Source organism: Oncorhynchus gorbuscha, linkage group LG13 (assembly GCF_021184085.1).
Source record: "Oncorhynchus gorbuscha isolate QuinsamMale2020 ecotype Even-year linkage group LG13, OgorEven_v1.0, whole genome shotgun sequence".
In the NCBI taxonomy this organism is placed as follows: Eukaryota; Metazoa; Chordata; class Actinopteri; order Salmoniformes; family Salmonidae; genus Oncorhynchus; species Oncorhynchus gorbuscha.
In genome coordinates this window covers 87,422,596-87,445,532 of record NC_060185.1, presented here as the reverse complement: position 1 = coordinate 87,445,532, position 22,937 = coordinate 87,422,596, and the positions used below count along the sequence as shown (strand labels likewise).

Genomic DNA, 22,937 nt, shown 5'->3' with positions numbered 1-22,937 from the left:
GGAGAGAGAGAAAAGGGAGAGATGGATAGATGAGAGAGAAGGAGAGAAGAAAAGGGAGAGATGGATAGAGAAGGAGAGAGAGAAGGAGAGATAGAAAAAGGAGGGATGGATAGAGTGAGAAAGAAGGAGAGATAAAGAAAAAGGAGAGATAAAGAAAAAGGAGAGATGGATAGAGTGAGAAAGAAGGAGAGAGAGAAAAAGGAGGGATGGATAGAGTGAGAAAGAAGGAGAGATAAAGAAAAAGGAGAGATGGATAGAGTGAGAAAGAAGGAGAGATAGAAAAAAAGGAGGGATGGATAGAGTGAGAAAGAAGGAGAGAGAGAAAAAGGAGAGATGGATAGAGTGAGAAAGAAGGAGAGAGAGAAAAAGGAGGGATGGATAGAGTGAGAAAGAAGGAGAGATAGAGAAACAGGAGAGATGGATAGAGTGAGAAAGAAGGAGAGAGAGAAAAAGGAGGGATGGATAGAGTGAGAAAGAAGGAGAGATAGAGAAAAAGGAGGGATGGATAGAGTGAGAAAGAAGGAGAGATAGAGAAAAAGGAGGGATGGATAGAGTGAGAAAGAAGGAGAGATAGAGAAAAAGGAGGGATGGATAGAGTGAGAAAGAAGGAGAGATAGAGAAAAAGGAGGGATGGATAGAGTGAGAAAGAAGGAGAGATAGAGAAAAAGGAGGGATGGATAGAGTGAGAAAGAAGGAGAGATAGAGAAAAAGGAGGGATGGATAGAGTGAGAAAGAAGGAGAGATAGAGAAAAAGGAGGGATGGATAGAGTGAGAAAGAAGGAGAGATAGAAAAAGGAGAGATGGATAGAGTGAGAAAGAAGGAGAGATAGAGAAAAAGGAGGGATGGATAGAGTGAGAAAGAAGGAGAGATAGAGAAAAAGGAGGGATGGATAGAGTGAGAAAGAAGGAGACAGAGAAAAAGGAGGGATGGATAGAGTGAGAAAGACGGAGAGATAAAGAAAAAGGAGGGATGGATAGAGTGAGAAAGAAGGAGAGAGAGAAAAAGGAGGGATGGATAGAGTGAGAAAGAAGGAGAGAGAGAAACAGGAGAGATGGATAGAGTGAGAGAGAAGGAGAGATAGAAAAAGGAGAGATGGATAGAATGAGAAAGAAGGAGAGAGAGAAACAGGAGAGATGGATAGAGTGAGAAAGAAGGAGAGATAGAGAAAAAGGAGGGATGGATAGAGTGAGAGAGAAGGAGAGATAGAAAAAGGAGAGATGGATAGAGTGAGAAAGAAGGAGAGATAGAGAAAAAGGAGGGATGGATAGAGTGAGAGAGAAGGAGAGAGAGAGAAAGGAGGGATGGATAGAGTGAGAAAGAAGGAGAGAGAGAAAAAGGAGAGATGGATAGAGTGAGAGAGAAGGAGAGAGAGAGAAAGGAGAGATGGATAGAGTGAGAAAGAAGGAGAGAGAGAAAAAGGAGAGATGGATAGAGTGAGAAAGAAGGAGAGATAAAGAAAAAGGAGGGATGGATAGAGTGAGAAAGAAGGAGAGATAAAGAAAAAGGAGGGATGGATAGAGTGAGAAAGAAGGAGAGATAGAAAAAGGAGAGATGGATAGAGTGAGAAAGAAGGAGAGATAGAAAAAGGAGAGATGGATAGAGTGAGAAAGAAGGAGAGATGGATAGAGTGAGAAAGAAGGAGAGATAGAAAAGGGAGAGATGGATAGAGTGAGAGAGAAGGAGAGATGGATAGAGTGAGAGAGAAGGAGAGAGAGAGAAAGGAGGGATGGATAGAGTGAGAAAGAAGGAGAGATGGATAGAGTGAGAAAGAAGGAGAGAGAGAAAAAGGAGAGATGGAAAAAGGAGGGATGGATAGAGTGAGAAAGAAGGAGAGATAGAAAAAGGAGGGATGGATAGAGTGAGAAAGAAGGAGAGATAGAAAAAGGAGAGATGGATAGAGTGAGAAAGAAGGAGAGATAGAAAAAGGAGAGATGGATAGAGTGAGAAAGAAGGAGAGATAGAAAAAGGAGAGATGGATAGAGTGAGAAAGAAGGAGAGATAGAAAAAGGAGGGATGGATAGAGTGAGAAAGAAGGAGAGATAGAGAAACAGGAGAGATGGATAGAGTGAGAAAGAAGGAGAGATAGAAAAAAAGGAGGGATGGATAGAGTGAGAAAGAAGGAGAGATAGAAAAAGGAGGGATGGATAGAGTGAGAAAGAAGGAGAGATAGAGAAACAGGAGAGATGGATAGAGTGAGAAAGAAGGAGAGATAGAAAAAAAGGAGGGATGGATAGAGTGAGAAAGAAGGAGAGAGAGAAAAAGGAGAGATGGATAGAGTGAGAGAGAAGGAGAGAGAGAGAAAGGAGGGATGGATAGAGTGAGAAAGAAGGAGAGATGGATAGAGTGAGAAAGAAGGAGAGAGAGAAAAAGGAGAGATGGATAGAGTGAGAAAGAAGGAGAGATAAAGAAAAAGGAGGGATGGATAGAGTGAGAAAGAAGGAGAGATAAAGAAAAAGGAGGGATGGATAGAGTGAGAAAGAAGGAGAGATAGAAACAGGAGAGATGGATAGAGTGAGAAAGAAGGAGAGATAGAGAAAAAGGAGGGATGGATAGAGTGAGAAAGAAGGAGAGATAAAGAAAAAGGAGGGATGGATAGAGTGAGAAAGAAGGAGAGATAAAGAAAAAGGAGGGATGGATAGAGTGAGAAAGAAGGAGAGATAGAGAAAAAGGAGGGATGGATAGAGTGAGAAAGGAGAGACAGAGAAAAAGGAGAGATGGATAGAGTGAGAAAGAAGGAGAGATAAAGAAAAAGGAGGGATGGATAGAGTGAGAAAGAAGGAGAGATAAAGAAAAAGGAGGGATGGATAGAGTGAGAAAGAAGGAGAGATAGAGAAAAAGGAGGGATGGATAGAGTGAGAAAGAAGGAGAGACAGAGAAAAAGGAGAGATGGATAGAGTGAGAAAGAAGGAGAGATAGAGAAAAAGGAGGGATGGATAGAGTGAGAAAGAAGGAGAGATAGAAACAGGAGAGATGGATAGAGTGAGAAAGACGGAGAGATAAAGAAAAAGGAGGGATGGATAGAGTGAGAAAGAAGGAGAGACAGAGAAAAAAATGAGGAGGATCTACTTGCTCATTTTGCAGCGCTACATTCTTAGCAGTTGTAGTAGCCTATTCAGTATTTCCATAAACAAGTAAACAAATTACACTGAACACCTTCCTAATATTGAGTTGCAACCCCTTTCGCCTTGAGAATAGCCTCAATTTGTTGGTGCATGGACTCTATAAGGTGTCAAAAGCGTTGGCCCATGTTGACTCCAGTGCTTTCCACAGTTGTGTCAAGTTGGGCTCCCGAGTAGCGCCGCGGTCTAAGGCACTACATCTCAGTGCTTGAGGCGTCACTACAGACCCTGGTTTGAATCCAGGCTGTATCACAACTGGCCGTGATTGGGAGTCCCATAGGGCGGCACAGAAATAGCCCATTGTCGCCCGGATTTGGCCGGTGTAGGACATCATTGTAAATATAAATTTGTTCTTAACTGACTTGCCTAGTTAAATGAACATTTAAAGTTGGCTGGATAGGACAATGGGTGGTGGACCATTCTTGATACACATGGGAAACTGTTTAGTGTGAAAAACCCAGAAGTGTTGTAGTTCTTGACACAAATCACCCCGTTCTAAGGAACGTACATGTTTAGTCTTGCCCATTCACACTCTGAATGACACACATACTGCCCATTCACACTCTGAATGACACACATACTGCCCATTCACACTCTGAATGACACACATACTGCCCATTCACACTCTGAATGACACACATACTGCCCATTCACACTCTGAATGACACACATACTGCCCATTCACACTCTGAATGACACACATACTGCCCATTCACACTCTGAATGACACACATACTGCCCATTCACACTCTGAATGACACACCTACTGCCCATTCACACTCTGAATGACACACCTACTGCCCATTCACACTCTGAAGGACACACCTACTGCCCATTCACACTCTGAATGACACACATACTGCCCATTCACACTCTGAATGACACACATACTGCCCATTCACACTCTGAATGACACACCTACTGCCCATTCACACTCTGAATGACACACATACTGCCCATTCACACTCTGAATGACACACATACTGCCCATTCACACTCTGAATGACACACCTACTGCCCATTCACACTCTGAATGACACACCTACTGCCCATTCACACTCTGAATGACACACATACTGCCCATTCACACTCTGAATGACACACATACTGCCCTTCACACTCTGAATGACACACATACTGCCCATTCACACTCTGAATGACACACATACGCAATCCATGTCTCAATTCTATCTAGTTTAAACATCCTTCTTTAACCCGTCTCCTCCCCTTCATCTATACTGATTGAAGTGGATTTTAACAAGTGACATCCATAAGTGATTACAGCTTTAACTTGGATTCACCTGGTCAGTTTTTGTCATTGAAAGAGACTCAATTATACAACTTCAACTTCCCCTTGAAACATTATTATAACCACCTGTCTTACGCTGAACAACAGCCCCTTTCTTCTCTCTCTCATCTCTCTCCTCTTTCTCTCTCCTCTTTCTCTCTCCTCTCCTCTCCTCTCTCTCTCATCTCTCCCTCTTCTCTCTCTCTTCTATCTCCTCTCTTCTCTCTCCTCTCTTCTCTCTCCTCTCTTCTCTCTCCTCTCTTCTCTCTCATCTCGCTCCTCTTTCTCTCTTCTCTCTCTCTTCTCTCTCCTCTCTTCTCTCATCTCTCTACTCTTTCTCTATCCTCTATTCTCTCTCTCATCTCTCTCCTCTCTTCTCTCCCTCCTCTCTCATCTCTCTCCTCTTTCTCTCTCCTCTTTCTCTCTTCTCTCTCTCATCTCTCTCCTCTTTCTCTCTCCTCTCCTCTCCCTCTCATCTCTCTCCTCTCTTCTCTCTCTCATCTCTCCCTCCTCTCTCTCTTCTATCTCCTCTCTTCTCTCTCATCTCTCTCCTCTTTCTCTCGTCTCTCTCTCTCATCTCTCTCCTCTTTCTCTCTCCTCTCTTCTCTCTCACATCTCTATCCTCTCTTCTCTCTCCTCTCTTCTCTCCTCTCTCATCTCGCTCCTCTTTCTCTCTCCTTTTTCTCTCTTCTCTCTCTCTTCTCTCTCCTCTCATCTCTCTCCTCTTTCTCTCTTCTCTCTCCTCTCTTCTCTCTCCTCTCATCTCTCTCCTCTCATCTCTCTCCTCTTTCTCTATCCTCTCTCATCTCTCTCCTCTCTTCTCTCCCTCATCTCTCTCCTCTCTTCTCTCCCTCTTCTCTCTCTCATCTCTCTCCTCTTTCTCTCTTCTCTCTCACATCTCTATCCTCTCTTCTCTCTCCTCTCCTCTCCCTCTCATCTCTCTCCTCTCGCTCCTCTTTCTCTCTCCTTTTTCTCTATTCTCTCTCTCTTCTCTCTCCTCTCATCTCTCTCCTCTTTCTCTCTTCTCTCTCCTCTCTTCTCTCTCCTCTCATCTCTCTCCTCTCATCTCTCTCCTCTTTCTCTATCCTCTCTCATCTCTCTCCTCTCTTCTCTCCCTCATCTCTCTCCTCTCTTCTCTCCCTCTTCTCTCTCTCATCTCTCTCCTCTTTCTCTCTTCTCTCTCTCATCTCTCTCCTCTTTCTCTCTCCTCTCCTCTCCCTCTCATCTCTCTCCTCTCTTCTCTCTCTCATCTCTCCCTCTTCTCTCTCTCTTCTATCTCCTCTCTTCTCTCTCTCATCTCTCTCCTCTTTCTCTCCTCTCTTCTCTCTTCTCTCTCATCTCGCTCCTCTTTCTCTCTCCTCTTTCTCTCTTCTCTCATCTCTCTCCTCTCTCTCCTCTCTCACTCCTCTCCTCTCTCCTCTCTCTTCTCTCCTCTCTCTCTCCTCTCTCTCTTCTCTCTCTCCTCTCTCTCCTCTCCTCTCTTCTCTCTCTCTCCTCTCTTCTCTCTCTCCTCTCTTCTCTCTGTCATGTTTTGTCATTAATTATCATGTCTTGTCCCTGTGCTTCCCCTTCTATTCGTTTCCCTCTGCTGGTCTTATTAGGTTCTTTCCCTCTTTCTATCCCTCTCTCTCCCCCTCCCTCTCACTCTCTCGCTCTCTCTTCTCTCTATCGTTCCGTTCCTGCTCCCAGCTGTTCCTATTCCCCTAATCAATCATTTAGTCTTCCCACACCTGTTCCCGATCCTTTTCCCTGATTAGAGTCCCTATTTCTCTCCTTGTTTTCCGTACCTGCCCTGTCGGATCCTTGTTTATAATTCACCGTGCTGTGTCTATGTATTGCCCTGTCGTGTCGTGTTTCCCTCAGATGCTGCGTGGTGAGCAGGTGTCTGAGTCTGCTAGGTTCAAGTGCCTTCCCGAGGCAACCTGCAGTTCTTGATCAAGTCTCCAGTCTGTTCTCGTCTTTACGAGTAGTATTATGCCTTTTGTTTTGTAAAGTATCATTACTGGATTAAAGACTCTGTTTTCGCCAAGTCGCTTTTGGGTCCTCATTCACCTGCATAACAGAAGGATCCGACCAAGGAATGGACCCAGCGACTACAGAGGCTCGTAACACTGCCGTCAAGATCCAAGGAGCCATGCTCGGCAGACACGAGCAGGAATTGTCTGCTGCTCGCCATGCCGTGGAGAACCTGGCCGCTCAGGTTTCCGACCTCTCTGGACAGATCCAGAGTCTTCGTCTCGTGCCACCTGTTACTTCCTGGCCTGCCGAGCCTCCGGAACCTAGGGTTAATAACCCACCTTGCTACTCCGGGCAGCCCACGGAGTGCCGCTCCTTTCTCACCCAGTGTGATATTGTGTTCTCTCTCCAACCCAACACATACTCTAGCGAGAGAGCTCGGGTTGCTTACGTCATTTCACTCCTTACTGGCCGGGCCCGAGAGTGGGGCACAGCTATCTGGGAGGCAAGGGCTGATTGTTCTAACAATTACCAGAACTTTAAAGAGGAGATGATTCGGGTTTTTGACCGTTCAGTTTTTGGTGGGGAGGCTTCTAGGGCCCTGGCTTCCCTATGCCAAGGTGATCGATCCATAACGGATTACTCTATAGAGTTTCATACTCTTGCTGCCTCTAGTGACTGGAACGAGCCGGCGCTGCTCGCTCGTTTTCTGGAGGGACTCCACACAGTGGTCAAGGATGAGATTCTCTCTCGGGAGGTTCCCTCCAGTGTGGACTCTTTGATTGCTCTCGCCATCCGCATAGAACGACGGGTAGATCTTCGTCACCAAGCTCGTGGAAGAGAGCTCGCGTCAACGGTGTTTCCCTGCTCCGCATCGCAACCATCTCCCTCCTCTGGCTCAGAGACTGAGCCCATGCAGCTGGGAGGTATTCGCATCTCGACCAAGGAGAGGGAACGGAGGATCACCAACCGCCTGTGCCTCTATTGCGGATTTGATGGACATTTTGTCAATTCATGTCCAGTAAAAGGCCAGAGCTCATCAGTAAGCGGAGGGCTACTGGTGAGCGCTACTACTCAGGTCTCTTCATCTAGATCCTGTACTACTATGTCGGTCCATCTACGCTGGACCGGTTCGGGTGCTACATGCAGTGCCTTGATTGACTCTGGGGCTGAGGGTTGTTTCATGGACGAAGCATGGGTTCGGAAACATAACATTCCTTTCAGACAGTTAGACAAGCCTACGCCCATGTTTGCCTTAGATGGTAGTCATCTTCCCAGTATCAGATTTGGGACACTACCTTTAACTCTCACAGTATCTGGTAACCACAGTGAGACTATTTCTTTTTTGATTTTTCGTTCACCTTTTACACCTGTTGTTTTGGGTCATCCCTGGCTAGTATGTCATAATCCTTCTATTAATTGGTCTTGTAATTCTATCCTATCCTGGAACGTATCTTGTCATGTGAAGTGTTTAATGTCTGCCATCCCTCCCATTTCTTCTGTCCCCACTTCTCAGGAGGACCCTGGCGATTTGACAGGAGTGCCGGAGGAATATCATGATCTGCGCACGGTCTTCAGTCGGTCCCGAGCCAACTCCCTTCCTCCTCACCGGTCGTATGATTGTAGTATTGATCTCCTTCCGGGGACCACTCCTCCTCGGGGTAGACTATACTCTCTGTCGGCTCCCGAACGTAAGGCTCTCGAGGATTATTTATCTGTGTCTCTTGACGCCGGTACCATAGTGCCTTCTTCCTCTCCGGCCGGGGCGGGGTTCTTTTTTGTTAAGAAGAAGGACGGTACTCTGCGCCCCTGCGTGGATTATCGAGGGCTGAATGACATAACGGTTAAGAATCGTTATCCGCTTCCCCTTATGTCATCAGCCTTCGAGATTCTGCAGGGAACCAGGTGCTTTACTAAGTTGGACCTTCGTAACGCTTACCATCTCGTGCGCATCAGAGAGGGGGACGAGTGGAAAACGGCGTTTAACACTCCGTTAGGGCATTTTGAGTACCGGGTTCTGCCGTTTGGTCTCGCCAATGCGCCAGCTGTTTTTCAGGCATTAGTTAATGATGTTCTGAGAGACATGCTGAACATCTTTGTTTTTGTCTATCTTGACGATATCCTGATTTTTTCACCGTCACTCGAGATTCATGTTCAGCACGTTCGACGTGTTCTACAGCGCCTTTTAGAGAATTGTCTCTACGTAAAGGCTGAGAAGTGCTCTTTTCATGTCTCCTCCGTTACTTTTCTCGGTTCCGTTATTTCCGCTGAAGGCATTCAGATGGATTCCGCTAAGGTCCAAGCTGTCAGTGATTGGCCCGTTCCAAGGTCACGTGTCGAGTTGCAGCGCTTTTTAGGTTTCGCTAATTTCTATCGGCGTTTCATTCGTAATTTCGGTCAAGTTGCTGCCCCTCTCACAGCTCTTACTTCTGTCAAGACGTGTTTTAAGTGGTCCGGTTCCGCCCAGGGAGCTTTTGATCTTCTAAAAGAACGTTTTACGTCCGCTCCTATCCTCGTTACTCCTGACGTCACTAGACAATTCATTGTCGAGGTTGACGCTTCAGAGGTAGGCGTGGGAGCCATTCTTTCCCAGCGCTTCCAGTCTGACGATAAGGTTCATCCTTGCGCTTATTTTTCTCATCGCCTGTCGCCATCTGAGCGCAACTATGATGTGGGTAACCGTGAACTGCTCGCCATCCGCTTAGCCCTAGGCGAATGGCGACAGTGGTTGGAGGGGGCGACCGTTCCTTTTGTCGTTTGGACAGACCATAAGAACCTTGAGTACATCCGTTCTGCCAAACGACTTAATGCCCGTCAAGCTCGTTGGGCGTTGTTTTTGCTCGTTTCGAGTTTGTGATTTCTTACCGTCCGGGTAGCAAAAACACCAAGCCTGATGCCTTATCCCGTCTGTTTAGTTCTTCTGTGGCTTCTACTGATCCCGAGGGATTCTTCCTTATGGGCGTGTTGTCGGGTTAACAGTCTGGGGAATTGAAAGACAGGTTAAGCAAGCACTCACGCACACTGCGTCGCGCGCGCTTGTCCTAGTAACCTCCTTTTCGTTCCTGTTTCCACTCGTCTGGCTGTTCTTCAGTGGGCTCACTCTGCCAAGTTAGCTGGTCATCCCGGTGTTCGAGGCACTCTTGCGTCTATTCGCCAGCGCTTTTGGTGGCCGACTCAGGAGCGTGACACGCGCCGTTTCGTGGCTGCTTGATCGGACTGCGCGCAGACTAAGTCGGGTAACTCTCCTCCTGCCGGTCGTCTCAGACCGCTCCCCATTCCTTCTCGACCATGGTCTCACATCGCCCTAGACTTCATTACCGGTCTGCCTTTGTCTGCGGGGAAGACTGTGATTCTTACGGTTGTCGATAGGTTCTCTAAGGCGGCACATTTCATTCCCCTCGCTAAACTTCCTTCCGCTAAGGAGACGGCACAAATCATCATCGAGAATGTGTTCAGAATTCATGGCCTCCCGTTAGACGCCGTTTCAGACAGAGGTCCGCAATTCACGTCACAGTTTTGGAGGGAGTTCTGTCGTTTGATTGGTGCGTCCGTCAGTCTCTCTTCCGGGTTTCATCCCCAGTCTAACGGTCAAGCAGAGAGGGCCAATCAGACGATTGGTCGCATACTACGCAGCCTTTCTTTCAGAAACCCTGCGTCTTGGGCAGAACAGCTCCCCTGGGCAGAATACGCTCACAACTCGCTTCCTTCGTCTGCTACCGGGTTATCTCCGTTTCAGAGTAGTCTGGGTTACCAGCCTCCTCTGTTCTCATCCCAGCTTGCCGAGTCCAGCGTTCCCTCCGCTCAAGCGTTTGTCCAACGTTGTGAGCGCACCTGGAGGAGGGTGAGGTCTGCACTTTGCCGTTACAGGGCACAGACTGTGAGAGCCGCCAATAAACGCAGGATTAAGAGTCCAAGGTATTGTTGCGGCCAGAGAGTGTGGCTTTCCACTCGCAACCTTCCTCTTACGACAGCTTCTCGTAAGTTGACTCCGCGGTTCATTGGTCCGTTCCGTGTCTCCCAGGTCGTCAATCCTGTCGCTGTGCGACTGCTTCTTCCGCGACATCTTCGTCGCGTCCATCCTGTCTTCCATGTCTCCTGTGTCAAGCCCTTTCTTCGCACCCCCGTTCGTCTTCCCTCCCCCTCCCGTCCTTGTCGAGAGCGCACCTATTTACAAGGTACGTAAGATCATGGACATGCGTTCTCGGGGACGGGGTCACCAATACTTAGTGGATTGGGAGGGTTACGGTCCTGAGGAGAGGAGTTGGGTTCCGTCTCGGGACGTGCTGGACCGTTCGCTTATTGATGATTTCCTCCGTTGCCGCCAGGGTTCCTCCTCGAGTGCGCCAGGAGGCGCTCGGTGAGTGGGGGGGTACTGTCATGTTTTGTCATTAATTATCATGTCTTGTCCCTGTGCTTCCCCTTCTATTCGTTTCCCTCTGCTGGTCTTATTAGGTTCTTTCCCTCTTTCTATCCCTCTCTCTCCCCCTCCCTCTCTCACTCTCTCGCTCTCTCTTCTCTCTATCGTTCCGTTCCTGCTCCCAGCTGTTCCTATTTCCCTAATCAATCATTTAGTCTTCCCACACCTGTTCCCGATCCTTTTCCCTGATTAGAGTCCCTATTTCTCTCCTTGTTTTCCGTACCTGCCCTGTCGGATCCTTGTTTATAATTCACCGTGCTGTGTCTATGTATTGCCCTGTCGTGTCGTGTTTCCCTCAGATGCTGCGTGGTGAGCAGGTGTCTGAGTCTGCTAGGTTCAAGTGCCTTCCCGAGGCAACCTGCAGTTCTTGATCAAGTCTCCAGTCTGTTCTCGTCTTTACGAGTAGTATTATGCCTTTTGTTTTGTAAAGTATCATTACTGGATTAAAGACTCTGTTTTCGCCAAGTCGCTTTTGGGTCCTCATTCACCTGCATAACACTCTCATCCTCTGGTGTTATTTAGTTTGTTAAATAAGAGTTGGTCAGCTGTCAGCTGTTTCAAATTAAATCAAGTTGTATTTGTCACATATGCTGAATACAACAGGTGTAGACTTTACCATGAAATGCTTACTTACGAGCCCTTTCCCAAAGATGCAGAGTCAAAAAGCAAGAAAAAATTGCTAAATAAAAAAAGGAAATAGTAACACAATAAAATAACAATCATTCACAATAACAATGAATAACTTTAAAATAATAATAATTCCCAGATTTACAGGATAATGAGCCGCGCACGCACGCACGCACGCACGCACGCACGCACGCACGCACGCACGCACGCACGCACGCACGCACGCACACACACACACACACACACACACACACACACACACACACACACACACACACACACACACACACACACACAACACACACACAAACACAAACACACACACACACAACACATACACACACTTCTGGAAGAGTAATGGGAGTGATTGTCTAATTAGTGTGGTCTCATTCAGAGTCATTTTTGAGAAACAGGTCACTGCAGCAAAACCACAGGAAGGAGGACATTAAGCAAAGTCAACTAATGAGGGAGTTACTCTCTAGGTACTGTATGGGATTGTTAGGAGGGCTGATACAGGTACTGTATGGGATTGTTAGGAAGACTGATACAGGTACTGTATGGGATTGTTAGGAAGACTGATACAGGTACTGTATGGGATTGTTAGGAAGACTGATACAGGTACTGTATGGGATTGTTAGGAAGACTGATACAGGTACTGTATGGGATTGTTAGGAGGGCTGATACAGGTACTGTATGGGATTGTTATGAGGGCTGATACAGGTACTGTATGGGATTGTTAGGAGGGCTGATACAGGTACTGTATGGGATTGTTAGGAGGGCTGATACAGGTACTGTATGGGATTGTTAGGAGGGCTGATACAGGTACTGTATGGGATTGTTAGGAGGGCTGATACAGGTACTGTATGGGATTGTTAGGAAGACTGTTACAGGTACTGTATGGGATTATTAGGAGGGCTGATACAGGTACTGTATGGGATTGTTAGGAGGGCTGATACAGGTACTGTATGGGATTGTTAGGAAGACTGTTACAGGTACTGTATGGGATTGTTAGGAGGGCTGATACAGGTACTGTATGGGATTGTTAGGAGGGCTGATACAGGTACTGTATGGGATTGTTAGGAAGACTGATACAGGTACTGTATGGGATTGTTAGGAGGGCTGATACAGGTACTGTATGGGATTGTTAGGAGGGCTGATACAGGTACTGTATGGGATTGTTAGGAAGACTGATACAGGTACTGTATGGGATTGTTAGGAGGGCTGATACAGGTACTGTATGGGATTGTTAGGAGGGCTGATACAGGTACTGTATGGGATTGTTAGGAAGACTGATACAGGTACTGTATGGGATTGTTAGGAGGGCTGATACAGGTACTGTATGGGATTGTTAGGAGGGCTGATACAGGTACTGTATGGGATTGTTAGGAGGGCTGATACAGGTACTGTATGGGATTGTTAGGAAGACTGATACAGGTACTGTATGGGATTGTTAGGAGGGCTGATACAGGTACTGTATGGGATTGTTAGGAAGACTGATACAGGTACTGTATGGGATTGTTAGGAAGACTGATACAGGTACTGTATGGGATTGTTAGGAGGGCTGATACAGGTACTGTATGGGATTGTTAGGAGGGCTGATACAGGTACTGTATGGGATTGTTAGGAGGGCTGATACAGGTACTGTATGGGATTGTTAGGAGGGCTGATACAGGTACTGTATGGGATTGTTAGGAGGGCTGATACAGGTACTGTATGGGATTGTTAGGAGGGCTGATACAGGTACTGTATGAGGTTCAGGTTGTTTCACTGAGACAACTCAACATAACAACCAAGACTTGACAGAAGCAACCCTGAGCTGCTCAATGCTCATCACACACCCACACACTCTCACACCCTGGCATACCTTCCTCCTCTGTACACTGCTGCACAGTGTTATACACAAGTACATCACCATGACAACTGGGACAGGTGAGAGGGGGAGCCTGCTTACCTGTCAATGATGACGGGGTCAGAGGGTGTCTCGTTTCTGTTGCCACAACTTTTCTTATCACAACACCGACTGAGAGGGAGAGAGAGAAAGAGGGAGAGAGAGAGAAAGAGGGAGAGAGAGAGATAGGGAGAGAGAGAGAGATAGGAAGAGAGAGGTGAAAGAGAGATGGAGAGAAATAAACATAGACCGAGATAGATAGACAGAGAGCGAGAGTGAGAGAGAGAGGAGAGAGATAAGAAGAGGGGCGAGAGAGTGAAAGAGAGGGAGAGGGGAGAGAGAGTGAAGGGGGGGAGAGGGGAGAGAGAGTGAAAGAGAGGGAGAGGGGAGAGAGAGTGAAAGAGAGGGAGAGGGGCGAGTGAGTGAAAGAGAGGGAGAGGGGCGAGAGAGTGAAAGAGAGGGAGAGGGGAGAGAGAGTGAAAGAGAGGGAGAGGGGCGAGAGAGTGAAAGAGAGGGAGAGGGGAGAGAGAGTGAAAGAGAGGGAGAGGGGAGAGAGAGTGAAAGAGAGGGAGAGGGGGAGAGAGAGTGAAAGAGAGGGAGAGGGGCGAGAGAGTGAAAGAGAGGGAGAGGGGCGAGAGAGTGAAAGAGAGGGAGAGGGGGGAGAAAGAGAGGAAAGAGAGGGGAGAGAGAGTGAAAGAGAGGGAGAGGGGAGAGAGAGTGAAAGAGAGGGAGAGGGGAGAGAGAGTGAAAGAGAGGGAGAGGGGAGAGAGAGTGAAAGAGAGGGAGAGGGGGGAGAGAGAGTGAGAGAGAGGGAGAGGGGCGAGAGAGTGAAAGAGAGGGAGAGGGGAGAGAGAGTGAAAGAGAGGGAGAGGGGAGAGAGAGTGAAAGAGAGGGAGAGGGGCGAGAGAGTGAAAGAGAGGGAGAGGGGCGAGAGAGTGAAAGAGAGGGAGAGGGGAGAGAGAGTGAAAGAGAGGGAGAGGGGAGAGAGAGTGAGAGAGAGGGAGAGGGGAGAGAGAGTGAAAGAGAGGGAGAGGGGAGAGAGAGTGAAAGAGATGGAGAGGGGAGAGAGAGTGAGAGAGAGGGAGAGAGATAAGAAGAGGGGCGAGAGAGTGAAAGAGAGGGAGAGGGAGAGAGAGAGAGAGGAAAGAGAGGAAAGAGAGGGAGAGGGAGAGAGAGAGAGAGAGAGAGAGAGAGAGGAGAGGGGAGAGAGAGAGAGAGAGAGGGAGAGAGGCGAGATAGTGAAAGAGAGGGAGAGGGAGAGAGAGTGAAAGAGAGGGAGAGGGGAGAGAGAGTGAAAGAGAGAGGGAGAGGGGCGAGAGAGTGAAAGAGAGGGAGAGGGGAGAGAGAGTGAACGAGAGGGAGAGGGGAGAGAGAGTGAAAGAGAGGGAGAGGGGCGAGAGAGTGAAAGAGAGGGAGAGGGGAGAGAGAGTGAAAGAGAGGGAGAGGGGAGAGAGAGTGAAAGAGAGGGAGAGGGGAGAGAGAGTGAAAGAGAGGGAGAGGGGAGAGAGAGTGAAAGAGAGGGAGAGGGGAGAGAGAGTGAGAGAGAGGGAGAGAGATAAGAAGAGGGGCGAGAGAGTGAAAGAGAGGGAGAGGGGAGAGAGAGTGAGACGAATAACATTGGACACTTTATGGAACACAAAGCCTTCACTATCTCATCCCGGAAAATCCAGGTCCCAAGGTCATCTGCCTTTGGTCTAAAGACCAGGAACCTGGACTTCACCAAAGAAATCAGAAATACAGACATTGTCATCCTACAAGAAAAATGGTATAGAGGAGATGGACCCACTGGTCGCCCCCTAGGTCACAGAGAACTGGGAAGGGACTCGGGGGGTATGCTAATTTGGTATAGAGCAGTCCTAATTCACTAAATGCCAGAACTGGACAAGAACCTGACACCCTCAGCACACAGGGAGACAAACACCTACCTGGAGGTGACAGTCCCCCATAGTCCAGTCGCCAGGACCACAAATACAAATTCCACCTAGACACCGCTGCCCTAGAGCACAACAAAACTACACAGACCTCGGCCTAAACATCAGCACCACAAGTAACTTCCACAAAGCTGTGAACGAGCTGAAAGACAAGGCAATAAGGGCCTTCTATGCCATCAAAAGGAACCTAAAATTCGACATACCAATTAGGATCTGTCAAAGAAATACTTGAATCAGTTATAGAACACCATTGCCATTTATGGTTGTGAGGTCTGGGGTCCGTTCACCAACCAAGAATTCACAAAATGGGACAAACACCAACTTGTGAGTCTGCAAGCAGATTTCTGCAAAAATATCATCCGTGTACAACGTAGAACACCAAATAATGCAGAGCAGAATTAGTCCGATACCCACTAATTATCAAAATACAGAAAAGAGCTGTTCAATTCTACAACCACCTAAAAGGAAACGAATCAGAAACCATCACCTACAGAGAGATGAACCTGGAGAAGAGTCCCCTAAGCAAGCTGGTCCTGGGGCTCTGTTCACAAACACAAACACACCCCACAGAGCCCCAGGAGAGCAACACAATTTGACCCAATCAAATCATGAGAAAACAAAAAGATAATTACTTGGCACACTGGAAAGAGTTAACAAAAAACAGAGCAAACTAGAATTCTATTTGACCCTAAACAGAGACTACACAGTGGCAGAATACCTGACCACTGTGACTGACCCAAACTTAAGGAAAGCTTTGACTATGTACAGACTCAGTGAGCATAGCCTTGCTATTGAGAAAGGCCGCCGTAGGCAGACATGGCTCTCAAGAGAAGACAGGCTATGTGCACACTGCTCACTAAATGAGGTGGAAACTGAGCTGCACTTCCTAACCTCCTGTCCAATGTATGACCATATTAGAGACACATATTTACCTCAGATTACACAGATCCGCAAAGAATTTGAAAAAAAAAAAATATATATATATGCCATTTAACAGACGCTTTTATCCAAAGCAACTTACAGTCATGTGTGCATACATTCTACGTATGGGTGGTCCCGGGAATCGAACCCACTACCCTGGCGTTACAAGCGCCATGCTCTACCAATTGAGCTACAGAAGGACCTAACCAATTTTGATAAACTCCCATTTCTACTGGGTGAAATTCCACAGTCTGCCATCACAGCAGCAAGATTTGTGACCTGTTACCACAAGAAAAGGGCAACCAGTGAAGAACAAACACCATTGTAATACAACTCATATTTATGCTTATTTATTTTCCCTTGTGTACCCTTAACCATTTGTACATTGTTACAACACCGTATATATACGTAATATGACATTTGTAATGTCTTTATTGTTCTGGAACTTCAGTATGTGTAATGTTTACTGTAATGTTTACTGTTCAATTGTATTGTTTATTTCACTTTTGTATATTACCTACATGTTAACACGTTTCCCATGCAAATTAAGCCCCTTGAATTGAATTGAATTGAAAGAGTGAGACACAGGAAGAGGGGTGAGAGATTGAGAGGGAGAGAGAACAGAGAGAGTGATTGATTGAGAGATGGGGAGAGAGTGATTGATTGAGAGATGGGGAGAGAGCGATTGATTGAGACATGGGGAGAGATCGATTGATTGAGAGAACAGAGAGAGCGATTGATTGAGAGATGGGGAGAGAGTGATTGATTGAGAGATGGGGAGAGATCGATTGATTGAGAGATGGGGAGAGATCGATTGATTGAGAGAACAGAGAGAGCGATTGATTGAGAGATAGGGAGAGAGCGATTGATTGAGAGATGGGGAGAGAGCGATTGATTGAGAGATGGGGAGAGAGCGATTGATTGAGAGATGGGGAGAGAGCGATTGATTGAGAGATGGGGAGAGAGCGATTGGGAGATAGAGAGTGAGACACATGAAGAGGGGTGAGAGATTGAGAGGGAGAAAGAACGTAGAGAGCGATTGATTGAGAGATGGGGAGAGAGTGATTGATTGAGAGATGGGGAGAGAGCGATTGGGAGACAGAGAGTGAGACACATGAAGAGGGGTGAGAGATTGAGATGGAGAGAGAACGGAGAGAGTGATTGATTGAGAGATGGGGAGAGAGCGATTGGGAGACAGAGAGTGAGACACATGAAGAGGGGTGAGAGATTGAGAGGGATAGAGAACGGAGAGAGTGAGAGAGAGATAGGGAGAGAGAGAGTGAGAGATAGGGAGACAGAGAGTGAGAGATAGGGAGACAGAGAGTGAGAGATAGGGAGAGAGAACGGAGAGAGCGATTGATTGAGAGATGGGGAGAGAGCGATTGGGAGACAGAGAGTGAGATAGGGAGAGAGAGAGTGAGAGATAGGGAGAGAGAGTGAGAGATAGGGAGAGAGAATGGAGAGAGCGATTGGGAGACAGAGAGTGAGAGATAGGGAGAGAGAATGGAGAGAGCGATTGGGAGACAGAGAGTGAGAGATAGGGAGAGAGAGAGTGAGAGATAGGGAGAGAGAGAGTGAGAGATAGGGAGACAGAGAGTGAGAGATAGGGAGAGAGAGAGGTAGAAGATGTGTGTGTTCAATCAAAACTGTGCCTAAATTATCAATCAATCAATGAAATCAACAAGGTATCAGTAAGTAAGGTGAGGTGACTGATTATATATATATATACTGATTGATATTAGGAGATGCAGGGCTCCGGGCAGCCGAGCAGAAATGGAGGAAAACTCGCCTCCCTGCGGACCTGGCATCCTTTCACTCCCTCCTCTCTACATTTTCCTCCTCTGTCTCTGCTGCTAAAGCCACCTTCTACCACTCTAAATTCCAAGCATCTGCCTCTAACCCTAGGAAGCTCTTTGCCACCTTCTCCTCCCTCCTGAATCCTCCTCCCCCCTCCCCCCCTCCTCCCTCTCTGCAGATGACTTCGTCAACCATTTTGAAAAGAAGGTCGACGACATCCGATCCTCGTTTGCTAAGTCAAACGACACCGCTGGTTCTGCTCACACTGCCCTACCCTGTGCTCTGACCTCTTTCTCCCTCTCTCTCCAGATGAAATCTCGCGTCTTGTGACGGCCGGCCGCCCAACAACCTGCCCGCTTGACCCTATCCCCTCCTCTCTTCTCCAGACCATTTCCGGAGACCTTCTCCCTTACCTCACCTCGCTCATCAACTCATCCCTGACCGCTGGCTACGTCCCTTCCGTCTTCAAGAGAGCGAGAATTGCACCCCTTCTGAAAAAACCTACACTCGATCCCTCCGATGTCAACAACTACAGACCAGTATCCCTTCTTTCTTTTCTCTCCAAAACTCTTGAACGTGCCGTCCTTGGCCAGCTCTCCCGCTATCTCTCTCTGAATGATCTTCTTGATCCAAATCAGTCAGGTTTCAAGATTAGTCATTCAACTGAGACTGCTCTTCTCTGTATCACGGAGGCGCTCCGCACTGCTAAAGCTAACTCTCTCTCCTCTGCTCTCATCCTTCTAGACCTATCGGCTGCCTTCGATACTGTGAACCATCAGATCCTCCTCTCCACCCTCTCCGAGTTGGGCATCTCCGGCGCGGCCCACGCTTGGATTGCGTCCTACCTGACAGGTCGCTCCTACCAGGTGGCGTGGCGAGAATCTGTCTCCTCACCACGCGCTCTCACCACTGGTGTCCCCCAGGGCTCTGTTCTAGGCCCTCTCCTATTCTCGCTATACACCAAGTCACTTGGTTCTGTCATAACCTCACATGGTCTCTCCTATCATTGCTATGCTGACGACACACAATTATTCTTCTCCTTTCCCCCTTCTAATGACCAGGTGGCGAATCGCATCTCTGCATGTCTGGCAGACATATCAGTGTGGATGACGGATCACCACCTCAAGCTGAACCTCGGCAAGACGGAGCTGCTCTTCCTCCCGGGGAAGGACTGCCCGTTCCATGATCTCGCCATCACGGTTGACAACTCCATTGTGTCCTCCTCCCAGAGCGCTAAGAACCTTGGCGTGATCCTGGACAACACCCTGTCGTTCTCAACTAACATCAAGGCGGTGGCCCGTTCCTGTAGGTTCATGCTCTACAACATCCGCAGAGTACGACCCTGCCTCACACAGGAAGCGGCGCAGGTCCTAATCCAGGCATTTGTCATCTCCCGTCTGGATTACTGCAACTCGCTGTTGGCTGGGCTCCCTGCCTGTGCCATTAAACCCCTACAACTCATCCAGAACGCCGCAGCCCGTCTGGTGTTCAACCTTCCCAAGTTCTCTCACGTCACCCCGCTCCTCCGCTCTCTCCACTGGCTTCCAGTTGAAGCTCGCATCCGCTACAAGACCATGGTGCTTGCCTACGGAGCTGTGAGAGGAACGGCACCTCAGTACCTCCAGGCTCTGATCAGGCCCTACACCCAAACAAGGGCACTGCGTTCATCCACCTCTGGCCTGCTCGCCTCCCTACCACTGAGGAAGTACAGTTCCCGCTCAGCCCAGTCAAAACTGTTCGCTGCTCTGGCCCCCCAATGGTGGAACAAACTCCCTCACGACGCCAGGACAGCGGAGTCAATCACCACCTTCCGGAGACACCTGAAACCCCACCTCTTTAAGGAATACCTAGGATAGGATAAGTAATCCTTCTCACCCCCCCTTTAAGATTTAGATGCACTATTGTAAAGTGACTGTTCCACTGGATGTCATAAGGTGAATGCACCAATTTGTAAGTCGCTCTGGATAAGAGCGTCTGCTAAATGACTTAAATGTAATGTAATGTAATGTAAGATGCTTGGACAGAGACAGCTTCAGGTTCACAACTCTCTGAAGCCTCTGGTGCTCTATTCTCAGTTAGCACCATGTCTCTATTCTGACATCATTAGAAAACCAGACATCTTAGTCCTCCCTGTCTCTCTTTCTACCTCCCTCCTGTTCCCCCTCCCTCCCATTTTACCTTTCTCTCTGCCCCCCCTCTCCCTGTCTCTCTTACCACCTCCTTTCTTACCTTTCTCTCTGCCCCCCTCTCCCTGTCTCTCTTACCACCTCCTTTCTTACCTTTCTCTCTGCCCCCCTCTCCCTGTCTCTCTTACCACCTCCCTCCTGTTCCCCCTCCCTCCCATTTTACCTTTCTCTCTGCCCCCCTCTCCCTGTCTCTCTTACCACCTCCTTTCTTACCTTTCTCTCTGCCCCCCTCTCCCTGTCTCTCTTACCACCTCCTTTCTTACCTTTCTCTCTGCCCCCCTCTCCCTGTCTCTCTTACCACCTCCCTCCTGTTCCCCCTCCCTCCCATTTTACCTTTCTCTCTGCCCCCCTCTCCCTGTCTCTCTTACCACCTCCTTTCTTACCTTTCTCTCTGCCCCCCCCTCTCCCTGTCTCTCTTACCACCTCCCTCCTGTTCCCCCTCCCTCCCTTCTTACCTTTCTCTCTGCCCCCCTCTCCCTGTCTCTCTTACCACCTCCCTCCTGTTCCCCCTCCCTCCCATTTTACCTTTCTCTCTGCCCCCCTCTCCCTGTCTCTCTTACCACCTCCTTTCTTACCTTTCTCTCTGCCCCCCTCTCCCTGTCTCTCTTACCACCTCCTTTCTTACCTTTCTCTCTGCCCCCTCTCCCTGTCTCTCTTACCACCTCCCTCCTTTCTTACCTTTCTCTCTGCCCCCCTCTCCCTGTCTCTCTTACCACCTCCCTCCTTTCTTACCTTTCTCTCTGCCCCCCCTCTCCCTGTCTCTCTTACCACCTCCCTCCTGTTCCCCCTCCCTCCCATTTTACCTTTCTCTCTGCCCCCTCTCCCTGTCTCTCTTACCACCTCCCTCCTTTCTTACCTTTCTCTCTGCCCCCTCTCCCTGTCTCTCTTACCACCTCCCTCCTTTCTTACCTTTCTCTCTGCCCCCCTCTCCCTGTCTCTCTTACCACCTCCTTTCTTACCTTTTCTCTCTGCCCCCTCTCCCTGTCTCTCTTACCACCTCCTTTCTTACCTTTCTCTCTGCCCCCTCTCCCTGTCTCTCTTACCACCTCCCTCCTTTCTTACCTTTCTCTCTGCCCCCCTCTCCCTGTCTCTCTTACCACCTCCCTCCTTTCTTACCTTTCTCTCTGCCCCCCTCTCCCTGTCTCTCTTACCACCTCCCTCCTGTTCCCCCTCCCTCCCATTTTACCTTTCTCTCTGCCCCCTCTCCCTGTCTCTCTTACCACCTCCCTCCTTTCTTACCTTTCTCTCTGCCCCCCTCTCCCTGTCTCTCTTACCACCTCCCTCCTTTCTTACCTTTTTCTCTGCCCCCCTCTCCCTGTCTCTCTTACCACCTCCCTCCTGTTCCCCCTCCCTCCCATTTTACCTTTCTCTCTGCCCCCTCTCCCTGTCTCTCTTACCACCTCCTTTCTTACCTTTCTCTCTGCCCCCTCTCCCTGTCTCTCTTACCACCTCCCTCCTTTCTTACCTTTCTCTCTGCCCCCCTCTCCCTGTCTCTCTTACCACCTCCCTCCTGTTCCCCCTCCCTCCCATTTTACCTTTCTCTCTGCCCCCCTCTCCCTGTCTCTCTTACCACCTCCTTTCTTACCTTTCTCTCTGCCCCCCTCTCCCTGTCTCTCTTACCACCTCCTTTCTTACCTTTCTCTCTGCCCCCCTCTCCCTGTCTCTCTTACCACCTCCCTCCTGTTCCCCCTCCCTCCCATTTTACCTTTCTCTCTGCCCCCCTCTCCCTGTCTCTCTTACCACCTCCTTTCTTACCTTTCTCTCTGCCCCCCTCTCCCTGTCTCTCTTACCACCTCCTTTCTTACCTTTCTCTCTGCCCCCTCTCCCTGTCTCTCTTACCACCTCCCCCTCCTTTCTTACCTTTCTCTCTGCCCCCCCCCTCTCCCTGTCTCTCTTACCACCTCCTTTCTTACCTTTCTCTCTGCCCCCCTCTCCCTGTCTCTCTTACCACCTCCTTTCTTACCTTTCTCTCTCCCCCCCTCTCCCTGTCTCTCTTACCACCTCCTTTCTTACCTTTCTCTCTGCCCCCTCTCCCTGTCTCTCTTACCACCTCCTTTCTTACCTTTCTCTCTGCCCCCTCTCCCTGTCTCTCTTACCACCTCCTTTCTTACCTTTCTCTCTGCCCCCCTCTCCCTGTCTCTCTTACCACCTCCTTTCTTACCTTCTCTCTGCCCCCCTCCCCCTGTCTCTCTTACCACCTCCTTTCTTACCTTTCTCTCTGCCCCCCTCTCCCTGTCTCTCTTACCACCTCCTTTCTTACCTTTTCTCTCCCCCCCTCTCCCTGTCTCTCTTACCACCTCCTTTCTTACCTTTCTCTCTGCCCCCTCTCCCTGTCTCTCTTACCACCTCCCTCCTGTTTCCCCTCCCTCCCTTCTTACCTTTCCCTCTGCCCCCTCTCCCTGTCTCTCTTACCACCTCCTTTCTTACCTTTCTCTCTGCCCCCTCTCCTGTCTCTCTTACCACCTCCTTTCTTACCTTTCTCTCTGCCCCCTCTCCCTGTCTCCCCACCTCCCCCTCCTGTTCCCCCTCCCTCCCTTCTTACCTTTCTCTCTGCCCCCCTCTCCCTGTCTCTCTTACCACCTCCCTCCTGTTCCCCCTCCCTCCCTTCTTACCTTTCTCTCTGTTCCCCCCTCTCTCCCTGTCTCTCTTACCACCTCCCTCCTGTTCCCCCTCCCTCCCTTCTTCCCCTTTCTCTCTGCCCCCCTCTCCCTGTCTCTCTTACCACCTCCCTCCTGTTCCCCCTCCCTCCCTTCTTACCTTTCTCTCTTCCCCCCTCTCCCTGTCTCCCCACCTCCCTCCTGTTCCC

General features: G+C 48.9%; 1 protein-coding gene across 3 annotated transcripts in view; it reads right to left on the bottom strand.

The window, feature by feature from the left end:
* The window catches only part of LOC123994172 (transcription factor COE1-A-like), a 150,666-nt gene that overhangs the window by 109,210 nt on the left and 18,519 nt on the right, over positions 1 to 22,937 (bottom strand). For all 3 annotated transcript variants that reach the window (XM_046296699.1, XM_046296700.1, XM_046296698.1), the window contains exon 6: positions 13,360 to 13,428. In XM_046296699.1, coding sequence (XP_046152655.1) covers positions 13,360 to 13,428 — 69 coding nt within the window. The remainder of the gene's footprint in view (positions 1 to 13,359; positions 13,429 to 22,937) is intronic.